Source organism: Ornithodoros turicata, chromosome 6 (assembly GCF_037126465.1).
Source record: "Ornithodoros turicata isolate Travis chromosome 6, ASM3712646v1, whole genome shotgun sequence".
Classification (NCBI taxonomy): domain Eukaryota; kingdom Metazoa; phylum Arthropoda; class Arachnida; order Ixodida; family Argasidae; genus Ornithodoros; species Ornithodoros turicata.
In genome coordinates this window covers 2,140,208-2,162,683 of record NC_088206.1, presented here as the reverse complement: position 1 = coordinate 2,162,683, position 22,476 = coordinate 2,140,208, and the positions used below count along the sequence as shown (strand labels likewise).

Sequence of the window (22,476 nt, the reverse complement as noted above, 5' to 3'; positions counted from 1 at the left end):
GGAATCATCCTCCGTACGAACTGCCATGGTATGGAGCTCTGTTTTCTGCTCTTCGCATTTCGGACTGCTATTGTCACCAATTAAGAATTAATTGCTCGCGCAAAGTGAGCGCGAATGTTGTATTCGGTATCGAGACCACATCATATTTGCGTTACAATTTGCCGCAATCTAATCCGAAACATTTATGACTGGAAGCTTGCACTGTGCCTTTGGGACGTGCGAATGCAGACGTTAGAATTTCGCTACCACAGCTTGGGAAACGTGGACAAGTAATTAACCAGGTGCTTCTTCATGGTAGTACTTGTGAAGGCAAGAAAACCCAATTTACCTCGTGGTACTGTTCAACATCAACGAGGTTGAGGGTCTTGGAGCTCCAGTCACGAGAAACTTCCTTCTCTTCGCGTTCGTTCATCCATTTCATCTCCGTGTTGGCACACTGGATGAAGTCAAGTAGGGCTTCCAGATCACTTAGGCGCTTATTGGACAAAACCTGCAACACGAAAAAGAAAAGCACGTCCAAGATGAAAAAATCTTCAGCAGGGTTTGCTTCCTGGTCATCTGGAAGACCAAAAAAATCTTGCGAAGACCATTCTTACCAAGAGCTCCGAATAGTCGCGCTCCAGCCTGGAGAGAAGTTTGAGGTAAAGATCTTGCTCTTCGCCCTTGAACTGGTTCTGGAGGCAAAACGAATGTTAAAGTTACACAGGCAGCACGAGCAACATTTACCGTATTTACTCACGTAATTAATGCTCTTCCTTACCCAAAAATGTAGTGTCCCAAAGGGATTAGATCTCGACACTCAAGGTTTTTGTCGACCACCGTTACTGTATAAGTGGTTAAATTTGCGAATTTGGGAGGAGCCAGGATCAGGCAATTATTTGCAGAACCTTAAATTCTCGATACCGAGGTGCTTCGACCCTGCGTCAGACGTCTTAGGGGCCCTCCACCTTGAACTTCCAGGAAGAAGTTAACAAAAGGTATCACAACTGGGTAATAACCCGTTGCATTTGTCTTCCTTTTAAGCCCTTCTGACTGAGAGGGCAGCGATTAGGGCGTCCTTAGGGGGTCCTTACTCAGCTGGTATCTCTGTCATTGCCAAATTGCCCAGTCTCCCATCATTCTTGTCAGCGCATCTAGCGGGTACGAACGATTGGCACTAGGCATGCGGCAACTTTTACAAAGGCCGATCCCTTTGCAGCGTGCTAAAACCCGTACACGCTTGCTGGATGATCCTGGCTTACAAGAAACTGGAATTACGGGACGCAGACATCCACGTGGAATTCGGCTGAAGGCTGGACTACTGTCTCCGCTTGCAGCTGAGAAGAACTAACCACTCTGTGAGGCAGTGCAGTGTAATAGCTTAAGAAACCGTGTAGTACATAAGTTGCCTCAGTGTCCCGGGTCAAATTTCTTACATACATTGTTCGAGTATTTTTCTGTAAGTGGTCCGAATACTTCTCGAAACTTTAAATTTGTGAGGAAAAGAGCACTAGCGAATTTCGCGAAAATTAGTTGCTCGCGAGAATTAGTACTTATACAGTATGCTCCTAAACATTCGATTTGGTGTTCCCAGAACCATATGTGCGCTCAATACAGAAAGAAAGGAGGTATATATATCAACATTTTTTGGGACTCCCAAGTTGGGGGGTGCATTAATTATGCGAGTCAACGTGGTACATGCCCTTCAGAACCAGAGAGCCAAAAGCGAAACAAAGCTCACCTTCCGAGAAATGCACAAGTCGACGTTCTTCTGGAACTGGTCTATGAGTCTGTGTTCGCCCTGGTGCTTCTCAAATGTGGACTTCACACTGGGCAGGTCGCTTCCATACCCCGTATCGTCCAGGTGTTTCTGCAAATTTTCCGGCGTTACATTTCCTCCGCAGAATCCTGGCCAACCGAGAACTCACGAGCTTTCCGTCAACCCAATCGACACACTCCTGGAGGAACTTGAAGTACTCGTTGGTTTCCGTGAGGCGACTCTCGGTGACGACCTGGCGTTCCTTGGTGACTTTGCGCTCTTCCACTTTGTACTGCTTGCTCGACAGCGGAGACAAAAGGCGCTGCTGAAAGGACAGCCGCAGTTCCAGCCACCTCTGGTGCAGCTTCTGCACTCTGCAATGCAAATACGTGCTCTTCAGTGAGGGAAGACAAACTGCAATCATAGCAGTTTCTCCGCGGCAAGGTAATGTGAGTTCAACGAAGTCTCCACAGGTAGATCTTTAAGGGAGCGCACAAAAGGTTCTGCAGGGCAACTCTGCACTGCAAATCACAATACCAGTACATGGCTTCAAAAACTGTCATTTTGTGGTAGTGAACCTGCAATGCAAACTTTTCTGTACCAAGGTTTACCTTCGAGGACCAATTTGTCTAGAATAATCTTCCGTTTGCATTAGATTCCCAGGGACAATGCACTCGGCAAAGCCTCGGCACAGTTCACCAACACGTTTTTGACGTGTTGAACATACAAGTACCAAGATAATAACAAGTAATAACATAATAATAAACATAGTAATAAACATAAAACATAATAATAAACAAGTAATAACATACTGTACTAAAAGTACTCAAGCCATAATTGTTGAATACCATTGCTTGCAAAAGTTTATTAGGAGAGAGTAACGCACACTCTTCCAATGGAGAAATAAAACAATGCATTTAAATACTATGCAAGATGCAGGTTCCAAATTACAGTCGCCGTCCGATTTTTCGGACTCGGCGGGGATCGCGCAAAAGGCCGAATAATCGAGCAGTCCGAAAAAACTAATTTCGCTTCGAAATAAACTTTACTAAGCACTTGTAGGATGGAAAAATGTATCGATGCTTTCCTAGCACGCTTCCAGCTCTGCCCAATAACACCAGCTTGTATTTTCCGAAGCGACATTTCGTCACTGTACTGTACAGTGTACACTGACAGAGGCACCGCCGTCATCACGTCCGCAAGTCGGCTTCGCCTAACGCATGCGTGCGTTAGGTGAAGCCCGCTTTACAACGCTGTCGCGCGACTCGCAGGCGGACAGCAAGAGCCAAAAACGAAGACGCAAAAGCGTTACGACAGACCTCTTATACTCAGAGGAATGGAAAATGAACAATCACTGCCTATTGTTTTTCGTCGATATTTTAGCTGATTGATATCTTTTGGTACGAATTTCGGATGATACCAATATTTTCCGTCACCCCTGGTCACCTGGTTGGGCAAACAGAGTCCGAAATTTTGGACGTTCTTATGCATCAACTCTACGGGACTCGCGGCCGTTCCGCGCGAACGAGTCCCAATAATCGAGCACGTCCGAAAAATCGGGGTCCGAAAAATCAGTCGGCGACCGTAATCCAGTCCTAACCTACAAGAAACCGCGGGAATGGGATATTGCCGCAGAAGTTCTTTCGTTTGAAACATTCGTATTGCTCAAAAATCGGAAGAGGTACGCAGCGTCAAAAAAGGAGAAGGGCGCACTCACAGCTTGTAGAGATCGGCGGCCTTGTAGTACCGACCATCGCTCAGCACCTGCACATCTTTCGACATCGCCTTGATGCTGTCCTCGGCATGCTTGAGGTCTCTCTCGATCTGGTCGCAGATATGCTTGGCGTCCCCGGGATGCAGGCGCGAGAGACGCCTCTCTTCATCCGCTATGCGCCGCTCGATGTCGTCCAGACGCGAGCTGCAGTTCTTGGCCTCTCGGCGCACCTTCTCGGCGAGTCGCTCCAGCTTTTCGAGCCTGTCGCGAAAGATGTCGTGAGTGGAAACGGTGGGGATTTACCGAGAGTCAGATGGCACACCTGGCAATCTCGTCCTGAATCGCCCTATCACGTTCCGCGTGCGCTGTCATCATGCGGTTCCAGTTGTGGTCGAGCGTGTCATACCGCAGTTCGTCGTCGATATGAATGCGGTTTTCCTTCATCAGTTTCTGGAACGGAAGAGTAACAGTCTGGCGCACTTACGACGAACGAAAAAAAAAACTTTCACTGTTTGTTTCCTTGAAGGCATTAACCCTTTCCTTACCACGCCCGTAGAGCACCAATAGGGCCTGACTTTTTAGGGTTAAACCCGTATCCGCCCGATATTTACCCCCCGAACGAAATCTGTAAAATTCTGGTTTAACCCGAATCTACCCGAAAACATCCGGGTCGCGTGGCACACTCGTAAGCGTGCATTAAAATAAAGTTTGATAACATTGCTAAACATCAGTTCCATGTTAAGACAAATTTTTATTAAACAAAAAAAAAAATCACCCGAATTCCTGACGACAGAATATGCCGTAACAGGATTTAACCCGAATACACCCGAATTTTCGAATGAAAAATATCACCCGATATTTACCCCCCGAATTTGGCCAAAAATAAAACCCGAAAAAGTCAGGCCCTAAGCATCAATCGCCAGTGATTGACCGTTTGCGAGCCATGCTACGCAGCCTCTTGAGCACATATGGACAAGTGGTGACATTTGGTGGACGCTATACAGACATTGCAGTTTCAGTTTCACTTTTAGCTTCTCCTCGTGGTAGCGATTTATGAAACTAGCCCTGCACCAAACAGGCTGTGTGGAGATTTTATCTTGGACGCGTCAACGTGTTCCTGTGGCGCACCTCTTGAGTAAGTGCGCAGTTTGGGGTCCATTAGTTTTTTACCAGTTACCTGACCAGCTAGCTTGCGTTTGAATGCTTTGTTCATGGTTGATTAGAACGCAAATAACGACGCTGAAGATGTTGGACAACCGGACTTTTGTCCTCAATATAAGGACATGTAAAATTTGCACTGTTGCAGTTCTTCCTGCCTCCAAACCAACCAGGAGGAATGGAAAGTGGTGAAATAGCAAAATGTGGTACCAGGACAGGAAAGCCGAGGATGAAACTATGTTTTCTGCAGAAATTATAATGCTAATTTCTGTTTTTACTCCTTCGAGGAACTCAGTCACACAATGGCATGTACGGCATCAGTGTCGACCTTATTTTCTACAAGTCACAAACTTCTTGACCGAGAGTGTCGATATTTGCAGATATTACTTCAGACAAAATTTCCCACATATTGTATATTTTGGAACTTCTAGGTTGATGTTTTTCTTCGAGATACAGGCATATCTTCACGAGTTTCCTGTTGTTTTCACCCATACTTTTGTGTTCCGAAATTAATTTAGGAAATACGCGGATTCTTTTCTAAAACCTACATCATTCGATAGGGCGCTCAGTTAGGTACAGTTTACTCTATAGCAACCTATTCTAATGCGATACTGACTGCCACAAAAAAAAAAAAAAATATTTGTCGAGCCACCCACAAATGGTCATTTTTGCCACAGTGAGGAAAGAGTTAATTATCTAACGGTGTACGTACTCTGTTTGCAATAAATGAACCACAGCGGTTCTCACCTGCATATCTCTCCACAAGTGAGAGAGCCTCTGCTTCTCCTGGAGCTTGGGTGGCATTTCCTCGGTGCGAAACCGAGAATTTTCAGTGAGCAGGGCCTGATATGAAAATGAAGAAATTACTTGAATCTCAAGAAAAGTGGTCGCACAACACTGAGTATTTTGTCACTGTGTGACAGAGAAGCGTCATAAGAGAGATTACCTTAGCTTCTGTGACAGTGTTTGGGAAGTTTCTGCTCTGCAGCATAGCAATGGTCTTACGAAGCCAAAGGTGCAGGCTGGTGGAAATGTCGCGGTACTCATCTGCCTTGCGTTGCTTGTCTTCATCGGCGTACGGGTTATACGTCGCCGGTTCCGGGAAGACGTCGTAGAGCGAAGACACGTACGTGATGAGAGATTTCTCGTCCGGTTGGGGCGTGTCCACGTCTGCTCACAAGATAACATGCACGTAAGAGTACAGTGCTACCGGTAGCGCCGATAACGTTACTGATAATGTGCGCGGAAATATATGTGTGTGTGGCACATCATACTGAACATTCCGAGCAGCTTTTCCCATGCCACCAAGCTGCTGCCACGTTTGGCCGGGTTCAAACACGCAACGAATAGCAAAAACATGTTATCAGCTGATCCACTGGGGTCAGTACAGGAGAGATTGACACGGGATATTGACCGGCTGTGTTGGTTTTCGATTCTAAGAAGTGTGACACAAAGACGCACGGCAACAGGCTCAAGTCTGGCAGCTCTGCTGCTCTGTGAGTGCCACCACCTCAAAAGCCGCCTTTGGACTCACAGAATTTCTTTCGGAATTCAGAATTTCAACCGAATTTCAACAGAACACAGTTTACACGAAAACACCTACGCCGTTGCTAGGACTAAAACACTGAGAGCATGTGATGACGTCTGCCATCTACCTCTTCATGAAATCAAAACCTGCAAAGGCTAGTCAGCTCCTTCAAAAGTTATTAGAATTGCATAAAGCTCGTCTGTGGCACTCACATTGTGTGTATGGATTCGCCTTAATCTCTCAAAAGCCAATTAGGATCTCGCTAATCACCTTCTGGATCGAGGAGCCGTGTGACTCCGAGCTCTTTCTCAGCAATGTGGAAGGCACTTTCGAGGTTCTCCCGGGCCGTCCTCGTTCGACAGCTTCGGAAGTCGAGGAGGTCAGGTCTGCCAAGAAAACCCCCAAAAAAAGGTGAGCGCAGTTTCCTTATAAACTAATACACTTTATACACTTAGACCCTGAAGTTTTAGGGTTAAACCCGATTTTCCCCCGAATTTGCACCCCGAATCGAGGTTCACCGGTTTAGGGTTAAACCCGATTTCTACCCGCAAAACTGCACCTGAGCTAGGTACCTCACGGCAATGACATACTAATTTTTCACAAAATACACGGTTGATCTCAACGTCTGATACTCTGGATAGGCTGTACAACGAACGTTTGTTCGACAATAGAGCCCGATTTATCCCCAAATTCAGTCTGATGGTAATTTTTCCGCCCGAATTTGCATGAATTTTCGACATCAACTGATTGACCTGATTTTTACCCCCCGAATTTGGAAAAAAATAAAACCCGAAAACTTCAGGGTCTATTTATACTGTTTATGCGCAAAAACATTTGCCACACCTGTTTCGGTGAAGGATGGCATTGAAAGCGAGGCCGTCCCTCCAGCTGGTGGTGAAGTCTCGCACTTTAACGCTAGGGTAGCGGTCAGTCGTCCTCTGCGCCCAGCGCAGGAGGGCCTCTTTAGCCGTCAGGCTCTCGTTGTTTTGTGTGAAGGTGATGTCCGAGATCTGCACAAAAGATACATTGAAAGTGTGGTTCAGTGCAGTGGGGTGTGAAACAATTGAGAAGGAAAGTTCAATTGAAATGTATAAAACATGCGCAACAAGTCAGCACACTTCTGTTACATCACACAACCCGTACATCATCAACAGGAGGTGACAAGGTTAGGCATTAAAGAGAGTGCAGGCAAATTTGTGTTGCAGAATTAGAAAAAATGTAAAGCTAAATGCATATATATGCATTATGCTAAATGCATAAGAGTAATTAAAAGTGAGTGAAGTAAAAGCTTTTGAGAAAAAACGTGGTCAGTTTGCGTCCTGGGCAGACTTCGGGCCGAGCTGCTGACACCCGTCCGGAAAGTTTGCCAGGGAACCCTGGAAAAACCAAGCAGCAGGGGCCGCTGCTCGGATTCGAACCTACCATCTCAAAACCTACAGCACGGTCCTGGAACTACACCATCAACATACGCAGTGCCGTTCAAATGGGAGAGGGTGTGGGGAGAGGGACAGGTCGCGGGACGCGGATTCCGGTAGATAGGTTGGACAATGAATGAGGGATAATGTATATTCCCTAAATAAAACGGGCGAAGCGCCGCCGAGAGGCATCCCTTGGAACTAGCAACCGCTCGAAGCAGGTGGGTTACGCACGACACGTCATACATCAATCGTTACGTCACGACGCGATGCGCGCCAACAACGGCAGGTGCTTTCTTAGCGCTAAATATTCCCCCTCTTCCGCGTACAAATACAATAAGAATCGTACAATAAAAAAAATATAAAAGACGCAAGAACTGGCACTCCCTATAATAGCACTTGGGGCGGCGGTGCCAGCGGCGTTTTTATGTGTCCTTTTAATTTTTTATTAACCGCGCAGACGTTCGGTAGTGGTAATGAAATAATTGGAAAATAGCCGATCGGAAGGTGGGCAACACCCTGTCCTACTTCTACGCATTTAGGTGTTTTTGGAGAGTGCGCTGCGTACTATAAATGAAGCGCTTCGAAATAAACCAATAAATTGAGAATAATAATAATAATAAATAAATAAATAAAAAAGAACAAGTAAGAGAAGTACCAGTGAGATAATTTTACCGTAGTGCATAACCCTTCGCCTGGAAGTAGGCATGTTTTCGTGTCCAGACTACCAAATCCCAATGTAAAAAAAAAAAATTTCTAGTAAAAAAAATGAATATCTAGAAAAATCTCCTAGTAAGGAGACAGACAGTAAAGATATACGGAGCGACCTAGCGTTTACATACATTCGTCAAAATGTTGTAGACACTGAAATCATGCACGTTACAACGCGAAGACAGTATAGTCGACTATACTACCGACTATACTCCAAACTAAATTTTTCTTCGACTTTCTTCTTCCTCTCCGGGCGAAAGTGCTTCGATGGCAATCGAAGCTCGGCCAAGCTCCGGTTCCTTTAGCGAGGACGCGCCTTCCAAAAAAAAAAAAAAAAGAGTATAGAAAAGAGGCCCTGAAGGAAAAGGCCACTATAGCCCGAAATCTTAGCACACGGCTCGTTCCCACCTTCCCCGCGGGGAGTGACGTCCTGGGCCGACTTCGTAGGGAAATGTGTATACAGTCAAACTCCTTTATAACGAAACTCAGGGGACAGCAAAAAAAAAAAATCGCAGTAAAGGTATTTTCGTTAAAAAGGATGTCCATTATTGAACCTATAGGGTTATAGCGGGACCGCAAAAAAATTTGCTGTAGTGGTATTTTCGTTAAAAAGGTATTCGCTATAAAGGAGTTTGACTGTAGACACTTGCCCTACAGCGTCTGAGGAAAACCCAGGAAAGATACCTCGATAGCATAGCCGGTACCGAGATTCGAACCGGGGTCACCTTCCGGTCGGGGTGCGACGCGACTGACGGTTACGCGTACGGAATCGTGAAGTGGAAGGACAATGTCCCGAAGTATAATCTGTACACTGCCACCAGTACCCTAGTCCAGGGTTGGCCTGGAATCAGTATAGGGGGACGTCGCCAACTCATCCACCGAAGAACAGGGATCCACCAAAGTGATTCTACGAACGATTCGCGTCCCTCTGCTCCACAAGAGCTCAGGGGGTGGAGAATCCGAAAAAAAGAAAGACAACAACGTCGTCAGAGGCAGCTACACAGTTTGCATCACAGTTCCTTACGGAGATCGTGATCACTCGCAAGTCACGCTCCAGAGTCAAGGTCTGGAAGCACCCTTCCGCCTCCTTGCAGCCTTTGCAACGATGTCTTGTGCTACGTGAATATGTACGCTGTACAAGTCCTTTTAGTATAGCGTGGAACTATTTTTAGCTCGTCACAACTAATATGTTGGTTGCTATCTATCTATTAACTTATATTATGTAATCTATTATAAGAAAATTGACCTGTTCGACAACATGAGCTCCCAGTAGTCTTACGTCACAATTTTTTTTCCGATTGCGCTCATAGTTTTCAAAAGAGTTAAAACTGAGGACTACGGGAAAACACTGTGTCGAACTATGTTCCCACCAACTTCGCATTGCCCGTCAAGAATGGGGGCAAAATTGCGCTGCAAGCGCATAACACTGGGTCTAACAAAAAAGAAGAAAAAAAGAAAAAACACTAAGGATGTGCCACCGGAATCCGCGAATCTTCGAATCCCAGTGCCATCCCAATGCCCAGAACGGCGTATCGAATCTTTCGAATCCACGTCTGTTTGTTTCTTTTCACAACTGCCACCTCCGGAGTCAGCCGAAAACCTGATTGGCCGGCGGGTGTTTCCTTGTTTGTTTGTGTGTTTGTTTACATTGCTCTAGGACTGAAAGAGTTCGGGCAGGAACTCTTACATTACAGGTTTAAAAGTAAGGTGGTTTTGCTTTTGCTTAATTGTTTCTTAGTTTTATGGAAATAATTCAGACTCGAGAGTTCATGTATTTCCTGTATAGTTATGTGTTTCTCCCGAAAATGAACTATTATTCAATTTGTTTTTCATTAGACAAAGATATCAAATTCTGCTTCAAAACGCTTTTCAGTAGAAGTATAATGTTTTCTCCTGGCTTTTCGCAGAACCTTCCTTGGATTCAGATTCGGAATTTGTCCCATCTTTAAAAAAAAAAAAAAAGAGAGAGAGAGAGAGAGAGAGAGAGAAAGAAACGTCTAGGTGTCGGCTACGTAGCCGTCAGGAGCAGCAAATCAAAATCACCCTCAGGAACATGTATCATTATTGCTCGGTGAATTATTTCGCACCTAATTAACTTCGCACCTCGGCTAATTAAGAATTATTGCGCACCTAATTAATTTCGCACCTCGGCTAATTAAGAATTATTTCGCACCAGCCGTCGCGCGAGCCCTTTTGGCGCAAATCTGCAGGCAAATGTAGCGCTGAGTTCATATACGAGCAATAAACTGTTTAAATTACGCCGCCTATATATGAACTGCCTATCTGCGGTTGTTCAGTACATTTCAGTTCAGAAGGTGGTCACTATTTTTAGTCTATGGTATACGCTGATAGCCGTCCAGCATACGGTGCCAGAAACCCGGCCGCAGAGAGCGAGCAAATGCTGAATAAGTGCGGCTTTACTGTATTGACACGCACGACCTAAAAGGTCGACCACTGAAGTCCTGTGAGCTGAAGAGCAGAGATCAAAATCAACAATCTTTTTCGCGAATTTAGGTTCCGGCGAAACGATTTTCGAGGCAGTTCGGCTCAAAGATGCCAAAAACATTTCTCCGAAAAAAAAAAAAGAAGAAAAAGAAAGGAAATATGAAAAAGTTTTATATCCGAACCTGGGCTACGTCACTTGAGAAAATATATACACACGCAAGTAAAAAAAAGGCATGTTTATGTAAATGTGCAGGAGCAGACGTTGCGTTCTATGCCGCGCACGTCAATGTGCATCACTGGAGGCATCTGCGTGTAAATGAGCTGGGTCTATTCACACGCAAAACTTTCTGCTGGAAAACGCGTCGGAGGAGAAGCTGTCACAGACTAACGCGGCGTGGCCAATCAGAGGGCGCGAAGGTCACGCGTGTGCTGAAGAAGCCAGATACTCGAATTTTTTCTGGTGTTTTCGGTTGTTCACAGAAAAGAGCGTCAGTTTGCCCTCTTCACCTTCCGGAGACAAGGGAGGTTTCATTGGCTGCAGTGTGGGAGAGGATAATCAGCGATGAAATCAAAATAACAAGAGTGTGTGCATACACGCATACGAGGAAGAAAGAAGGAATGTGAGAGAGCAAACACGGTAGACAACGTACATCAAATAAAGCCTCTGTCCGCAAACTCGTACTGGAAAAAGCCTACGCGCCGCCTTCAGAGTGTATACACTGTATACGAAGCGCACGGGATACACAAAGTTAGAGATTACGCTTCATAGGCGCTGTTGCAACGCAGCGGATACAGCGTTCATAGAATTAGTTATGTCATGCACAGGAGCGATGTGTGGCGACAATACGAATAGTCTTTTATATGCAATGAGGTTCGTGTGCGGATACGTATTTTTTTTTCAGCATCGCGTCGGCGGCATTTCAGTCACCTACATTAGGAGGAATGCATTTTACTGAAAGTCGGCGCAGATGTGCAACACGTTGTTATAAGTTGTGACGCTTGGCAAAGCCTCGTGGTCTTGGAGACAAACAATCAACACATATGCATCTGGTTGCGGTTTCGGAATGACGAAAGCACTGGTGCGCGCACTTTCGACGACGTCAGGGTGGACCAGCACAGCGAGAACCCACTCCTATTGGTTTTCGTATAAGCACGTGATCTTTCCCGCAGCCACCTTACTGGCGGAGATGCTTGCCGTGATGCCTGGGAAGTCGGCCCAGGACGCACAATCTCCCCTGGGATACGAGTTTCGGTAGTCACGGTGCCGAGATATTCTACGATTTATTACCGCCTCCGTTGTAAACCTTGGAAAGGAGGTTCATGTATTTTGCAGTAGTTCATGTACAGCAGCGAGCAAACCTTACGTGTGGAACTGCATCCTAATGCTTCGAATGAGTCATTCATGCAGATTGATAGATTGATTGATTGTTTTTGTTTCGCAACAGCAGCAAGGGTCGCAGATTGCTAGATCGCGGACTAACGGGTCGTTGCACCAGAAGTCACTACTTTTCAGTTCATTTAGTATTTTCAGTTCAATATTTAGTTCAGTTTCCAGTTCATTCGTCGTTAGCTAGTTCATAATAATAATTTTGAGTAAATTTAAAACTTACTTGTAACTTACTGTATAGATGCATAACTTACTTGAAGGTTTACCTTGTTTTGGATACGAAAAACACGTTCGCGTAATTCGTTTACATCTAATTTGTTGATAGTTTGTAGAAACATAATCAAATTTTGTATTAGTCGTTTATTTTTGTTGTACGTGGCGTGACTAAAAGTAGGGCGCGAGTGAACAACAATTACTTAATTCGTTCTGTTACACATTGAGTGCATGGCTCCAACAAAGCGCTGAGAGTAAAGGTCGGTAAAACAACGGAAAGTGATCGCTCGTAAAAACACTTGTCACACATCGCACTCGCATGTGCAGCCTGCCTTGTAGGCACTCAATCATTCCTTGCACGTGTGCCGTCTCTGAGGCCAAGGTGCGAATACGATATCTGACAAAAGCTATTCTCAGCGGAACATTCGAGACAATAAATCCCCTCATATTCTAAGCTGTCATATAGCGAGATGGTCCAAGTTCGTTCTGAGGTATACGGTGTCTGCTTAGTCATCGACGATCGTGTTTTGCTCCTGGCATGCATGTTCATAGTCGTGTCTGTCACAACGGTATTGCTTGTTCAGATTTTTAGGCACTAAAAAAGCCCGAAATAGGCAGGCATTTAAAGCCTCAAAAAGCACCGAAATAGGCAGTAAAAAGAGAAAATAAGCACGTTCTCCTGGGGCTGTACACTGACTTTCTCGTAAAGCTTTTCACGACATGTGATGCTCGTGCTTGCGCTCGTTTAAATAACATTAAATATTATGCAAACTTCAACTCCTCTTACAAGAAAGAATACCGTAACTTCTATGCATGGGGCCGATCCCAGGATGGCATCGCCAATTTTACGCTAATATTTTAGCCGCTCATTGTCTTGAAAGTACACTATAACGAATCTTTCTTTTCTTTTTTTTTTCAGTAACCACAGCCACCTTGTGGGTTTGGAAACGCCAAGAAAGGCTGCGTGTCTTGATCCCTTCTATCTGAATATATCTTTCAGCTAAGCAAAGTACCGAACAAAACCAAAGTGCCTCCAGCTATCAGAATGAAAGCTACCCACGGTCGTGAAAGAAAAAAAGGAGAAAAATATCATTGCGCACGGACCTAATATGGCGCACTTGCACGACACTTCTACCGTGCTCTACCGTGGTCGTCGGAGGCCAAAATCTGGCCTTGCTGCTCGAGCAGCGCAGAGCGTGTTGCACGAAAAATGGAGCAAAGCTAGCTTTAGCTCCCTCATTCTTTGTTTTTACGTGTAAATATACATTACGAGCGCGGAGAGGTGGACAAAGAGGGCCTGCCAAGGTTAAAAAAAACAAAAAAGGCAATTATGGAATGAGATCGTGAAAAAGGCAGACAAACTGGAAAATGTCGCATTTAGGCACTTTTGGGCATTTATAGGCAAACGCTTAGAAATCCGGGTCGTGCTTATTAGTAAAAAAAAAAAAAAAGAAAAAACATAATCACGGAAAAGATGAATTGGTAGCGTTCCCACCGACTGATCCCAAAGCCGCGGGTTCGAAACTGGGTAAGGGCGGCAGCATGTGACATGGAACAATCAGCTGAGAGACGACGTCCTCCGACATCCAAATATGAAATAATTTACGCGAATATACACAGCCAGTATAGCCAGTTGATATGGTTGTCACCCGCACTCTAATTCCAGGAATTGCACCCCCCCACCCCCCCTCTGAGACGAAAATGCTGCGCGAATCCCTGCACTCGGTCGATGCGAAATTTACGACACAATTGACAAGAGGCGAAACAGCGAGCCAAAAGAAACAAAAGGGTGCATTCATCAACCGCCAACCGGAACATAAGGAAAAAAAAAAAAAAAAAAGAAATGCGCAGAAAGGGGACTGGTTCCCCCACGCAAACCACTTTACCACGGAAAAGCGTGCAGTGTTTATATTGCTGTAAATGCGTCTCGCCAACGATAGGTTAAAGTTCAGCCGATGAGGAAGTCCTCCCTTTCTTTAGCGCTTTTATTGGGCTCTTGTCTGTGAGTCGGTAGCCGTAGCCGTAGTCGGTAGCTGGCGTTGGCGTACTGTAGTTGGCGTTTCGAAAAATGTCTCTCCGGCTTCGCGATCGATCGATTGGCCGAATATCCCTGGTGGTCAGATCAGTGCGGTAATTGGGGAGGTTACTTAATAAAACGCATAAAGAGATACGTTGAATCCGTGCCTTGTACAGGGTTAATTCGCCTGACATGCAGGAGAGCGCTGCAGTCAAGATTTTCTGACATGATATAGTGCATAACCATCCCGACCTTCACGATCACCGGATTCAACCCTCCTTCGCTGTTTCTAACCCCTTGCGCTGCGCGGTGAATATCACCGTATTTTAGTGCACCGTTGGTGACGTCACTGTCAAGTTATACCTACAGGTACAGGGACCAATGATAGAGTGCGTGACACAGAATCTTATCCGTTGATTGGGGGCGGCAGACGGTGTAGCAGCCTTTATTTGGGGTAGTCGGTACGTAACAAATTAAACCACGTAACTAGCGGACTGAAGCAGGGTAGTTGACGTCATTGCATAATTAAAAAGAGAGAGAGAAAAAAAAAACTGCAGTAAGGAGACAGGACCTAACGTTAAAACAAGGAAGACCGGACACAACTGCAGTTGTGCTCTGTGTCAACCTTTGGTCCTGTCTACTTGCTGCAGTTTTTATTTATTTATTTTATTATTATTATTAAACCGCACGCAGCCACAAAAACACCAGACAAGACGGTGTAGCCTACACCGGGCTCCCTGTAACGGTTTTCTAAAACGCTATTATCTGCACATAATTTTTTTTTATGTTTTCGACGTCAAGTCTAACCTATACGTCATGGCGGTGGTCTCGCCGTTTCGAAGCTACAACCGTCTGGAGACGTTACATATAGGGAATCCCTTAGAAGCATTCACCAACAGGCGCGCGACGTACGAGCACACTTCCCGTCCCAGTGTGCTGATGAAAGCACACTCCCAGAGCGGACCTTATACACTGTGTACTTTCCACACGCACTCCATGTTTGAGTCATCCTACAAAGTGATGAAGCGCAAAAGACTGCAAATAGAAAACCCAGACAGCAGGATGTTTCTTCACGCGCGGCTCCCATGCAGAAGGCAAAGTCAATAGCGGTGAGAGCTTCAATGCGGTAGTATGCTCTATCGGTACGGGCTGGTAGGTGCCCTATCATTGCGCAGGAGGGTATTTTATCAGTACATAAGGCTGAGTATAGCTCGTATCAGTATACATGTGGCGGTCAGAAGGCTCCTTGTCAATACATACGAATAGAGCTGGTATGTGCACTATGAGTACATAGGGCTGGACTTATACGTCCTTAGGATATCGTAGAGCGTGAAGAAAAACAATGTGCAAGTTTCCGGCGATGCAGAATCAAAAATAACAAAGACGGTTGAGAGCATCAACTATTTACTACGTATATACATTAAAAAACAGGACTTTCGTGCAGACCTGAAGAAGTGCAGCCTACTGCACGAAAGTCTTGTTTTTTAATGTATATAGTAAATAGTTGATGCTTTGTTATTTTTGGTCCTTAGGATAACAAAGACGGTTAAGAGCATCAGCTGTTTACTATATACATTAAAAACAAGACTTTCGTGCAGTAGGCTGCACTTCTTCAGGTTTGAGGCCTCAAACCTGAAGAAGTGCAGCCTACTGCACGAAAGTCTTGTTTTTAATGTATATAGTAAACAGCTGATGCTCTTAACCGTCTTTGTTATTTTTGATTCTGCATCGCCGGAAACTTGCACATTGCTTTTCTTCACGTTCTACGATGTCCTTAGGATACACAGGGGAGTTCAGCTAGAAGCTTATCAGTTCATAGGAATGTCCTAAGGGTGCGTATTATACTGCATAAGCGCGACCAGTAAGTGTCTCGTCTATGCAGTGACACCGGTACAGTGATTGATGTTAGAGAGGCACACTATTTTCTTCTCCGATTCCGTGTTTGCACCACGAAGCAACTGTGGCTATATGAGCGTCCACTTGCCGCCAAGCGCCAACCAGGCCTATATAAGCCCCGAAGGGGTGGTGTCGATAATGAACTTGTATCGCTATCGAACTATATATCGCTTCGCCATTCCAACCCCTCCTCTAGCATATCGTTCCACAAGGCACCACATGGTGGCAGCAGCACTGCAGAGAGTCGGCAGGATCGTGCAGCACACAATGTACCTGACGCATATTTCAGGCCTCAGACACGCCTCAGCGGAGAGCCAACAGGTCAACCGTGCACATGCCGGCTGCAAGGAGAGGCACGTCTCCTCTAACACATTGTGCATCGGTATCGGGCGCCGAACTCTAAAACTACCGCAGTAGAATGCATTGACAAAGCATGCACAGCAGTACAATTGGGGGTTGGAAGTCGCGAAAATATTGACCATGAGCGACGCTATACAGTGATTCGTCCTGCCCGTCCTATAATGAGGCTCATGGCAAGTCGTCGGGGAAGTCGTGCCATTGCGGTGGGATGGTGCGGGTTATCATACATATTAATGAGCAGAACAAGGACTGACACATAAAAGTGATTGCACACAGGTTGCATCGCATTTCACTGGCAATCAAGAAGAGTGGGTTCCAGTCTTGCCGCTGTCTGGATTTTTCAGTGACTATCTGTTTCATTTCAATCTTTCAAGGGTGCCCAGTTGATCATCCGAGACCGATGGTATCGACAAAGCGGAACCCGGGCTTTTCTTTTATTATTTTTCTTATTATTATTATTATTATTTGTGTGTGGGTTTGGGGGAGGGGGGGGGGGCAAATGTCGATTCGCTCTTACATCTATATTTTCCCAGAATCGTCCTGTTCGGGCTAAATACTGCGCTTCCTTTCTAATTTTCAACTCCATAGGACCTATAACGACTAGTAGCGCCGTCTATATGTGCCCGTACTTATTACCCTATACAACCACTGTACAATATTATCCATATGAGAACTGAAACTGGACAGAAAAAACGCCTCTCCATACATGCCAGATGTAGGTGTGGTTTAGTTGTTGCTCATTAACAAAAGAAAAAAAGAAACCGATTTTACCCCGAATTACAGACTGACAACTAACCACCGATTTCTGAAAGGTGCTTTGTTCGAAAAATTCCGTGTCACGCAATCCGTAATAACCCACTTCTCTATCGGGATGTTCAAACATGATAACTTTATTGGAGCGCAATATTTATCAACTGTGCCGCACTGATAAGCGAGCGATAACGTGAAATGGCTTCGGTTGCCGTGCCGGGAGACTGGATTAACCTTGTCTTACGTTTCACTGGGAACACTTTGTTCGCTTGTATACGTTGTTGGTATAGGAACATTTACTGCAATGCACAGTCTCAGGTTGCTGTTGAGAACAGCATCGTGTAGTGGTCTTCCTACAGTTATTATATAAGTTAGGTCTTCCGATATCCGTAATTTATGCCGTTCCAAATAAATGCTACCGGTTGAATGAAAGCAAGCTATTCTAAAATTTAGCCTTTGCAGTCGCCGAGTTTATGAGCTCCCTGGGCTGGTACTTGTGCACGACTTTCATCTCGAGCGTGTTGGAATTGCGGGGGAGGGGGGGTCACGGGCTAATGCCGTCTATGTTCATATAAGATATATGTATATTTCTATCTCGGGTTGTAAGTTCTTGGAGATTATGTGACGATCCCTTCCAAGTTACAGTACTAATTCCTAGGTTAATCGTGAAAGCAGGACATAGGTTAGTAAAGGAGATGGTGTCCACTACATGCGTCCCGACTGACTTTATCACGTAAATAACGCAACTTATCGATCAAAATAACCTCTCTCTGTTGACTTTATCTAAACGGCGTAAGAAGCTATTTGTCAATCTTAATAACGTCGTAATGAATGATCTGTAAATGCTCTGTGTGGCGCGGGCTACTCTGTGAGCTGAGCCTGCACGTGCTCATTTGGTAATTAACGAACATCATAGTTTATTTGACGATCTCAATAACTCCTCCAGTCACAGAACGCGCATTACATAGAACTAAAGCCCTTAATGTTATGCTGCTCAACTTGCAGACGACATCTATATCACGTGAACATCATAACCTATCATTCCAAGAAGTGTTTGTTTGGAATCTGCCGGAAAGGAAAACCCTATATGCGCTGGACGTTTTCTAGTAGACTTCGGAAATGACCTTAAAATGTCCAGTAGAATCACTAAATACGGTATACACAATGTTCTGAGACTTCAATGTCGAGGTTCCTCTAGCCTACGGATGGACTTGGCCCGCGTATTCCACGGAAGGTCGGCTGCACAGCGCATTTGGGAACCCTTCCTTGATGTGGGGGCTGTGAACCTGGGATGCGAGGCAATCTCGACACAAAGGGAAACGAACCCTAGCAACCAGTCAACAGGGCATGGTTTTTTTTTTGTTTTTTTTTTACTGAGCTCGCGCTTACTGGAGCGCCCCAAAGCGGAGTTTTTCGGATAAATCCGAATTTCTTGAAATTCTAACGTCTTTCGGATTTTGTTTCCGAAAAACCTGGAACCTTAATCATAATGAACCTTAGCTTAACCTTAGTTAACCTAACCTTAACCTTAACTAACTTACCTTAACTTAACTTAACCTTAACCTAACCTTAATTAACCTGAAGCTTAGCTCAATTGGTAGAGCCCTGGACCGGCAATCCAGAAGATGTGGGTTCGAGTCCTACAGCTAGCTAACCTTTTCAGTGACTTTCATCTTTCATCGTTGATTTCTTAGGCAAATTGAGGCTTTGTACGTATTTGTCCCTTCTATGTTGTTCCAGCCTCAGAACATCAGTTCTTTCATAATGAACCCTTCTGTAGGTGTTGTTGACAGCACTTTACTTGCCAGTATAGGGTTGTGCGTGATTCGGTCGCGTGCTTTGTGGGTATAAAAAAAAAAAAAAGCTTACATTTTCGCTCCAAATCTTCTACATACTTAATGTACCGTATCTTGTACTTACTGTATCAACATTTTTTGGAGAATGCCACTGGAAATTATGAGGAACCGTGCCAAAGAAGGACGTAGGGAAGGGAACATGCTTTCTGCATCTCTGACCTGTTGCCAACTAGAGCTCTACGCTAAGTTTCTTCGATAAAAAGCTGCTTGACACATCGAGAGGGACGAACCACGATTGAAAGCTTTCCCGTCCGCGCGTCGAATCGTAGCTGCCGAGAAACCCAACGCGTTCAACAACCTTCATGCCAACATGATGATCGATCACGTCGTCTCTCCAAAACAAACAAAGGTGGAAAGAAAAGTTTGAAGAAAAGCCACTCGAAAGATTGGCGCAAGTGTTCCAGCGGTGCACAGCCGACGACCAGCTGGCAGGACAGCTGCGCGTGAAATAAGTGCAAAGCATGCGGACGACAGCGGGAGTTGGTCATAAAGTCAAGTCACTTCGGATTCACAGGCAGGTTCCTGAGCTGTGTGTGGTTGGAGTGGCTGTTCGTCGCGACGCGTACCTGGGCGAAAATTCGACGATTCTTCCGTTTTTTAACGTTGTGTCAGTCACCATGTTTTTTGGGTGCTCTCCTTTTTTGTTCGCGAAGCTTCGAAGATACGGAGCTTTAATGACAGAAAAACGTGCAACGTATGTGTGACAACGAGAGTTTGGTGCGAATCAGTGTGATCGTCGAAAGAATGGGTGGTATCTTGGGAGGAACACGCCGCCTGGCTCGACCGTCCGCGATCGGATAAGTCACCTAAACATTTCATTCGTTGAAGTGCGCACATTTTGTGTAAAATAAAGCGACTTTACCGGGTGGTGTATTTCAGCCTCCGCCCGGACAATGATAAAGTGCTTTGACGGAAGGTTTACAACATTAATTCGGACTTCAATTAAGACGACCACGCCCAGTTGTCCCTAACGAGACCCAAACCCACGAGCAGCGACATATCTAGGCCGCACGAAGACCACCCCTAGCACGAACACCACCACCGACACGAAACGCGTGATCCTCACGGCCTTGTCTTTCAACCCACCGCATCTCTTTCACACACCCAATATGGAGAAGAAACGCCGGGCGCAGCCTACCTTCTGTTTCTTGCGGCTATCCGTCGTATCCAACGTCGTCTTTTTGTGCAACATCCTGCGTTCCGTCGAAGTGGACTTTGTCGTACCTTCCGCTCTGGTCTGCGTCCCGCTTTCGGACATGACAGCCCGAGACACGGTCGGTTCGATCGCCAGTTGGGCCGTAGCCGTGGTCCTCTGTTCCCCTCGGGTCATCGTCGTTGTCTTTCGCACGACGCGCGACGTATGCACGGTTTTGACACCCGAACGCACGTGAGCCGAACGGAACACTTCCCGAGACTCCTGCGAGGCAGATGCCATTTGTGTCCGAGACGACGACGGTCCACCGACGACGGCGAGTTGATCGCCGGGGTCTGGTACTCCATCCGGGTCGTCTGGGTCGCGGGTGCCTCTCACGTACAGGCGTTCACCCCGCACGAAGGAATACATGTTGTGAAAGCGGCTGGACGCCGGGACTGAACCGTTGTTTCCGTAGCAGACGACACGGTCGAAGCGGCGGCTTCCGTAGCAGACGACAAGCTAGTACTCTTTGCGATGCCGCTTCATGCAATGGCGACGCCTCGATCTGTATTTTTGCATTTTAGGAAGCGACTAGCGAAACAGGTTTCCCGCCGAGGAGGCCATCTCCTCTCTCCCCGGCCCACCACAGGTACGACGAGGGTAGCCCCCACGCAAGCCGGTGCGCTTCGGCAAGGTCGGCCCACCTAGGCCTAGCGACGCGCCGGTGCAGATCAAAACAGAGCACTGCTACAAAACGGCTCCAACACAGAATCGGTTTCCGACGTACTTGTCATCTGACGAGTCGAAGAACAATGGAGGGTACACAGAAGAGCACCACAAAACTTCCCTGCAACTTTTTTCGTCCCGACAGGCTTTCGTTTCCCTCCTCCACTCTCCCTTCCCGTAAAAAGGAAGTGACGCGAGCCGGTAAGGCATTTCCGTTTTACACAATACGGCGCGCCTCTCGTGGGGAGAATAGCAGACGACACGCGCAAAGCGAAACCGAAACTTCAGCAACAAAGCTATTGTCTGCTTCGCGCCATTCTATATTTATTTCCCATCCTGTCATGTCGGATGCGCTCGTTTCATTCAAGTCTTATTCCAGGTGTAATAATTTCATCAACGTACACTGTAACACAAAAACATTTCCCTCCTCTTGTCTCACTCCACTCCACTTGCAGTTATCAGTGCTTCTGCTATCTAAAGAAAAATGCACGTAAACAAGGACACCAGCGTAGAGACAGTTGAACAGATAAGGCCCATTAAAGGCAAGCTTTGTGTTGCGTCCGCAGGTGTTGCGAGCAGAAGCAACTGTTATGAGCGCGATATGTGCGAAGTCAATGTTGCCAGCTGAGAGCGAAAATTATATCTGAAGACAGCATTTAGCGATCGTGTAATAGAAACAACGGCATACGAGTGAATGAAAGGTACGCTACGAGTCTAAAAAAGAACTTCGGCACATTAGATGTTGATGTTTAGACAAACGCTTCCGTTTTTTTTTTTTTTTTGTGTGTGTGTGTGTGTGTCGGGCAAAATCAATGGACAATAACAACTGTTGGGCCAGGTTGCTTCATATCTAAGGAACAGCGTCAGAACGACGGTAAGACAGGACACACAAACAGCAATCATAAGCGGCTGTTGTTTGTGTGTCCTGTCTTACCGTCGTTTTACCGCTATTCCTAGATAATCAATGGAGTTATTGTTTGGTAGTCTCAGAAGAGCGCTATGAGTTGCATTCGATTCATATGGAGCATTTTTATCCTATATTACGCATGAAAATGTTTTGTATGTTCATAGTAATAACAATGGCGACTCTGGAAGTAGCATTTCTGCTATTAACAGTCCTATTACAGTCGTAAGAACCAGAAAGACAAACAAACAAACTGTTTCGACATTGCGATCACGTACGCCCTCGACCTACTAGCTCAACCTCACTTCCAAAGAAAGACACAACAGGCTCCACCCACAAAGCACACAACACACAGAAGTCTGTGAATGAAATGGCGAATATACGTAGGCAGTTTTTGCCCCCACGCCATGAGACATTCAGAGCCGGGAATTTTTTTTCCCACAGCTTCAAAGTCAATGCCACGGTCCCTGATAAATGTCAGCTTCACCTACACCCTTTATTCTCTATAGCTATTCTGTATTAT

The 22,476-nt window shown here is 45.7% G+C and overlaps 1 protein-coding gene across 17 annotated transcripts in view; it reads right to left on the bottom strand.

Annotated features, from left to right (window-relative positions):
• Window positions 1-22,476, bottom strand: part of LOC135398808 (microtubule-actin cross-linking factor 1, isoforms 1/2/3/4-like) — a 191,860-nt gene that overhangs the window by 68,723 nt on the left and 100,661 nt on the right. For 16 of the 17 annotated variants that reach the window (XM_064630287.1, XM_064630298.1, XM_064630289.1 and 13 more), the window contains 10 exons: window positions 6,982-7,148; window positions 6,409-6,524; window positions 5,557-5,780; window positions 5,358-5,453; window positions 3,775-3,902; window positions 3,456-3,713; window positions 1,908-2,112; window positions 1,721-1,849; window positions 597-674; window positions 329-490 (listed from right to left, as the gene is read on the bottom strand). In XM_064630287.1, the coding sequence (XP_064486357.1) occupies window positions 329-490; window positions 597-674; window positions 1,721-1,849; window positions 1,908-2,112; window positions 3,456-3,713; window positions 3,775-3,902; window positions 5,358-5,453; window positions 5,557-5,780; window positions 6,409-6,524; window positions 6,982-7,148 (1,563 nt within the window). Of the gene's footprint in view, window positions 1-328; window positions 491-596; window positions 675-1,720; window positions 1,850-1,907; window positions 2,113-3,455; window positions 3,714-3,774; window positions 3,903-5,357; window positions 5,454-5,556; window positions 5,781-6,408; window positions 6,525-6,981; window positions 7,149-20,326; window positions 21,199-22,476 lie in introns of those variants that run through there. The other variant, XM_064630288.1, reaches the window with a different exon arrangement.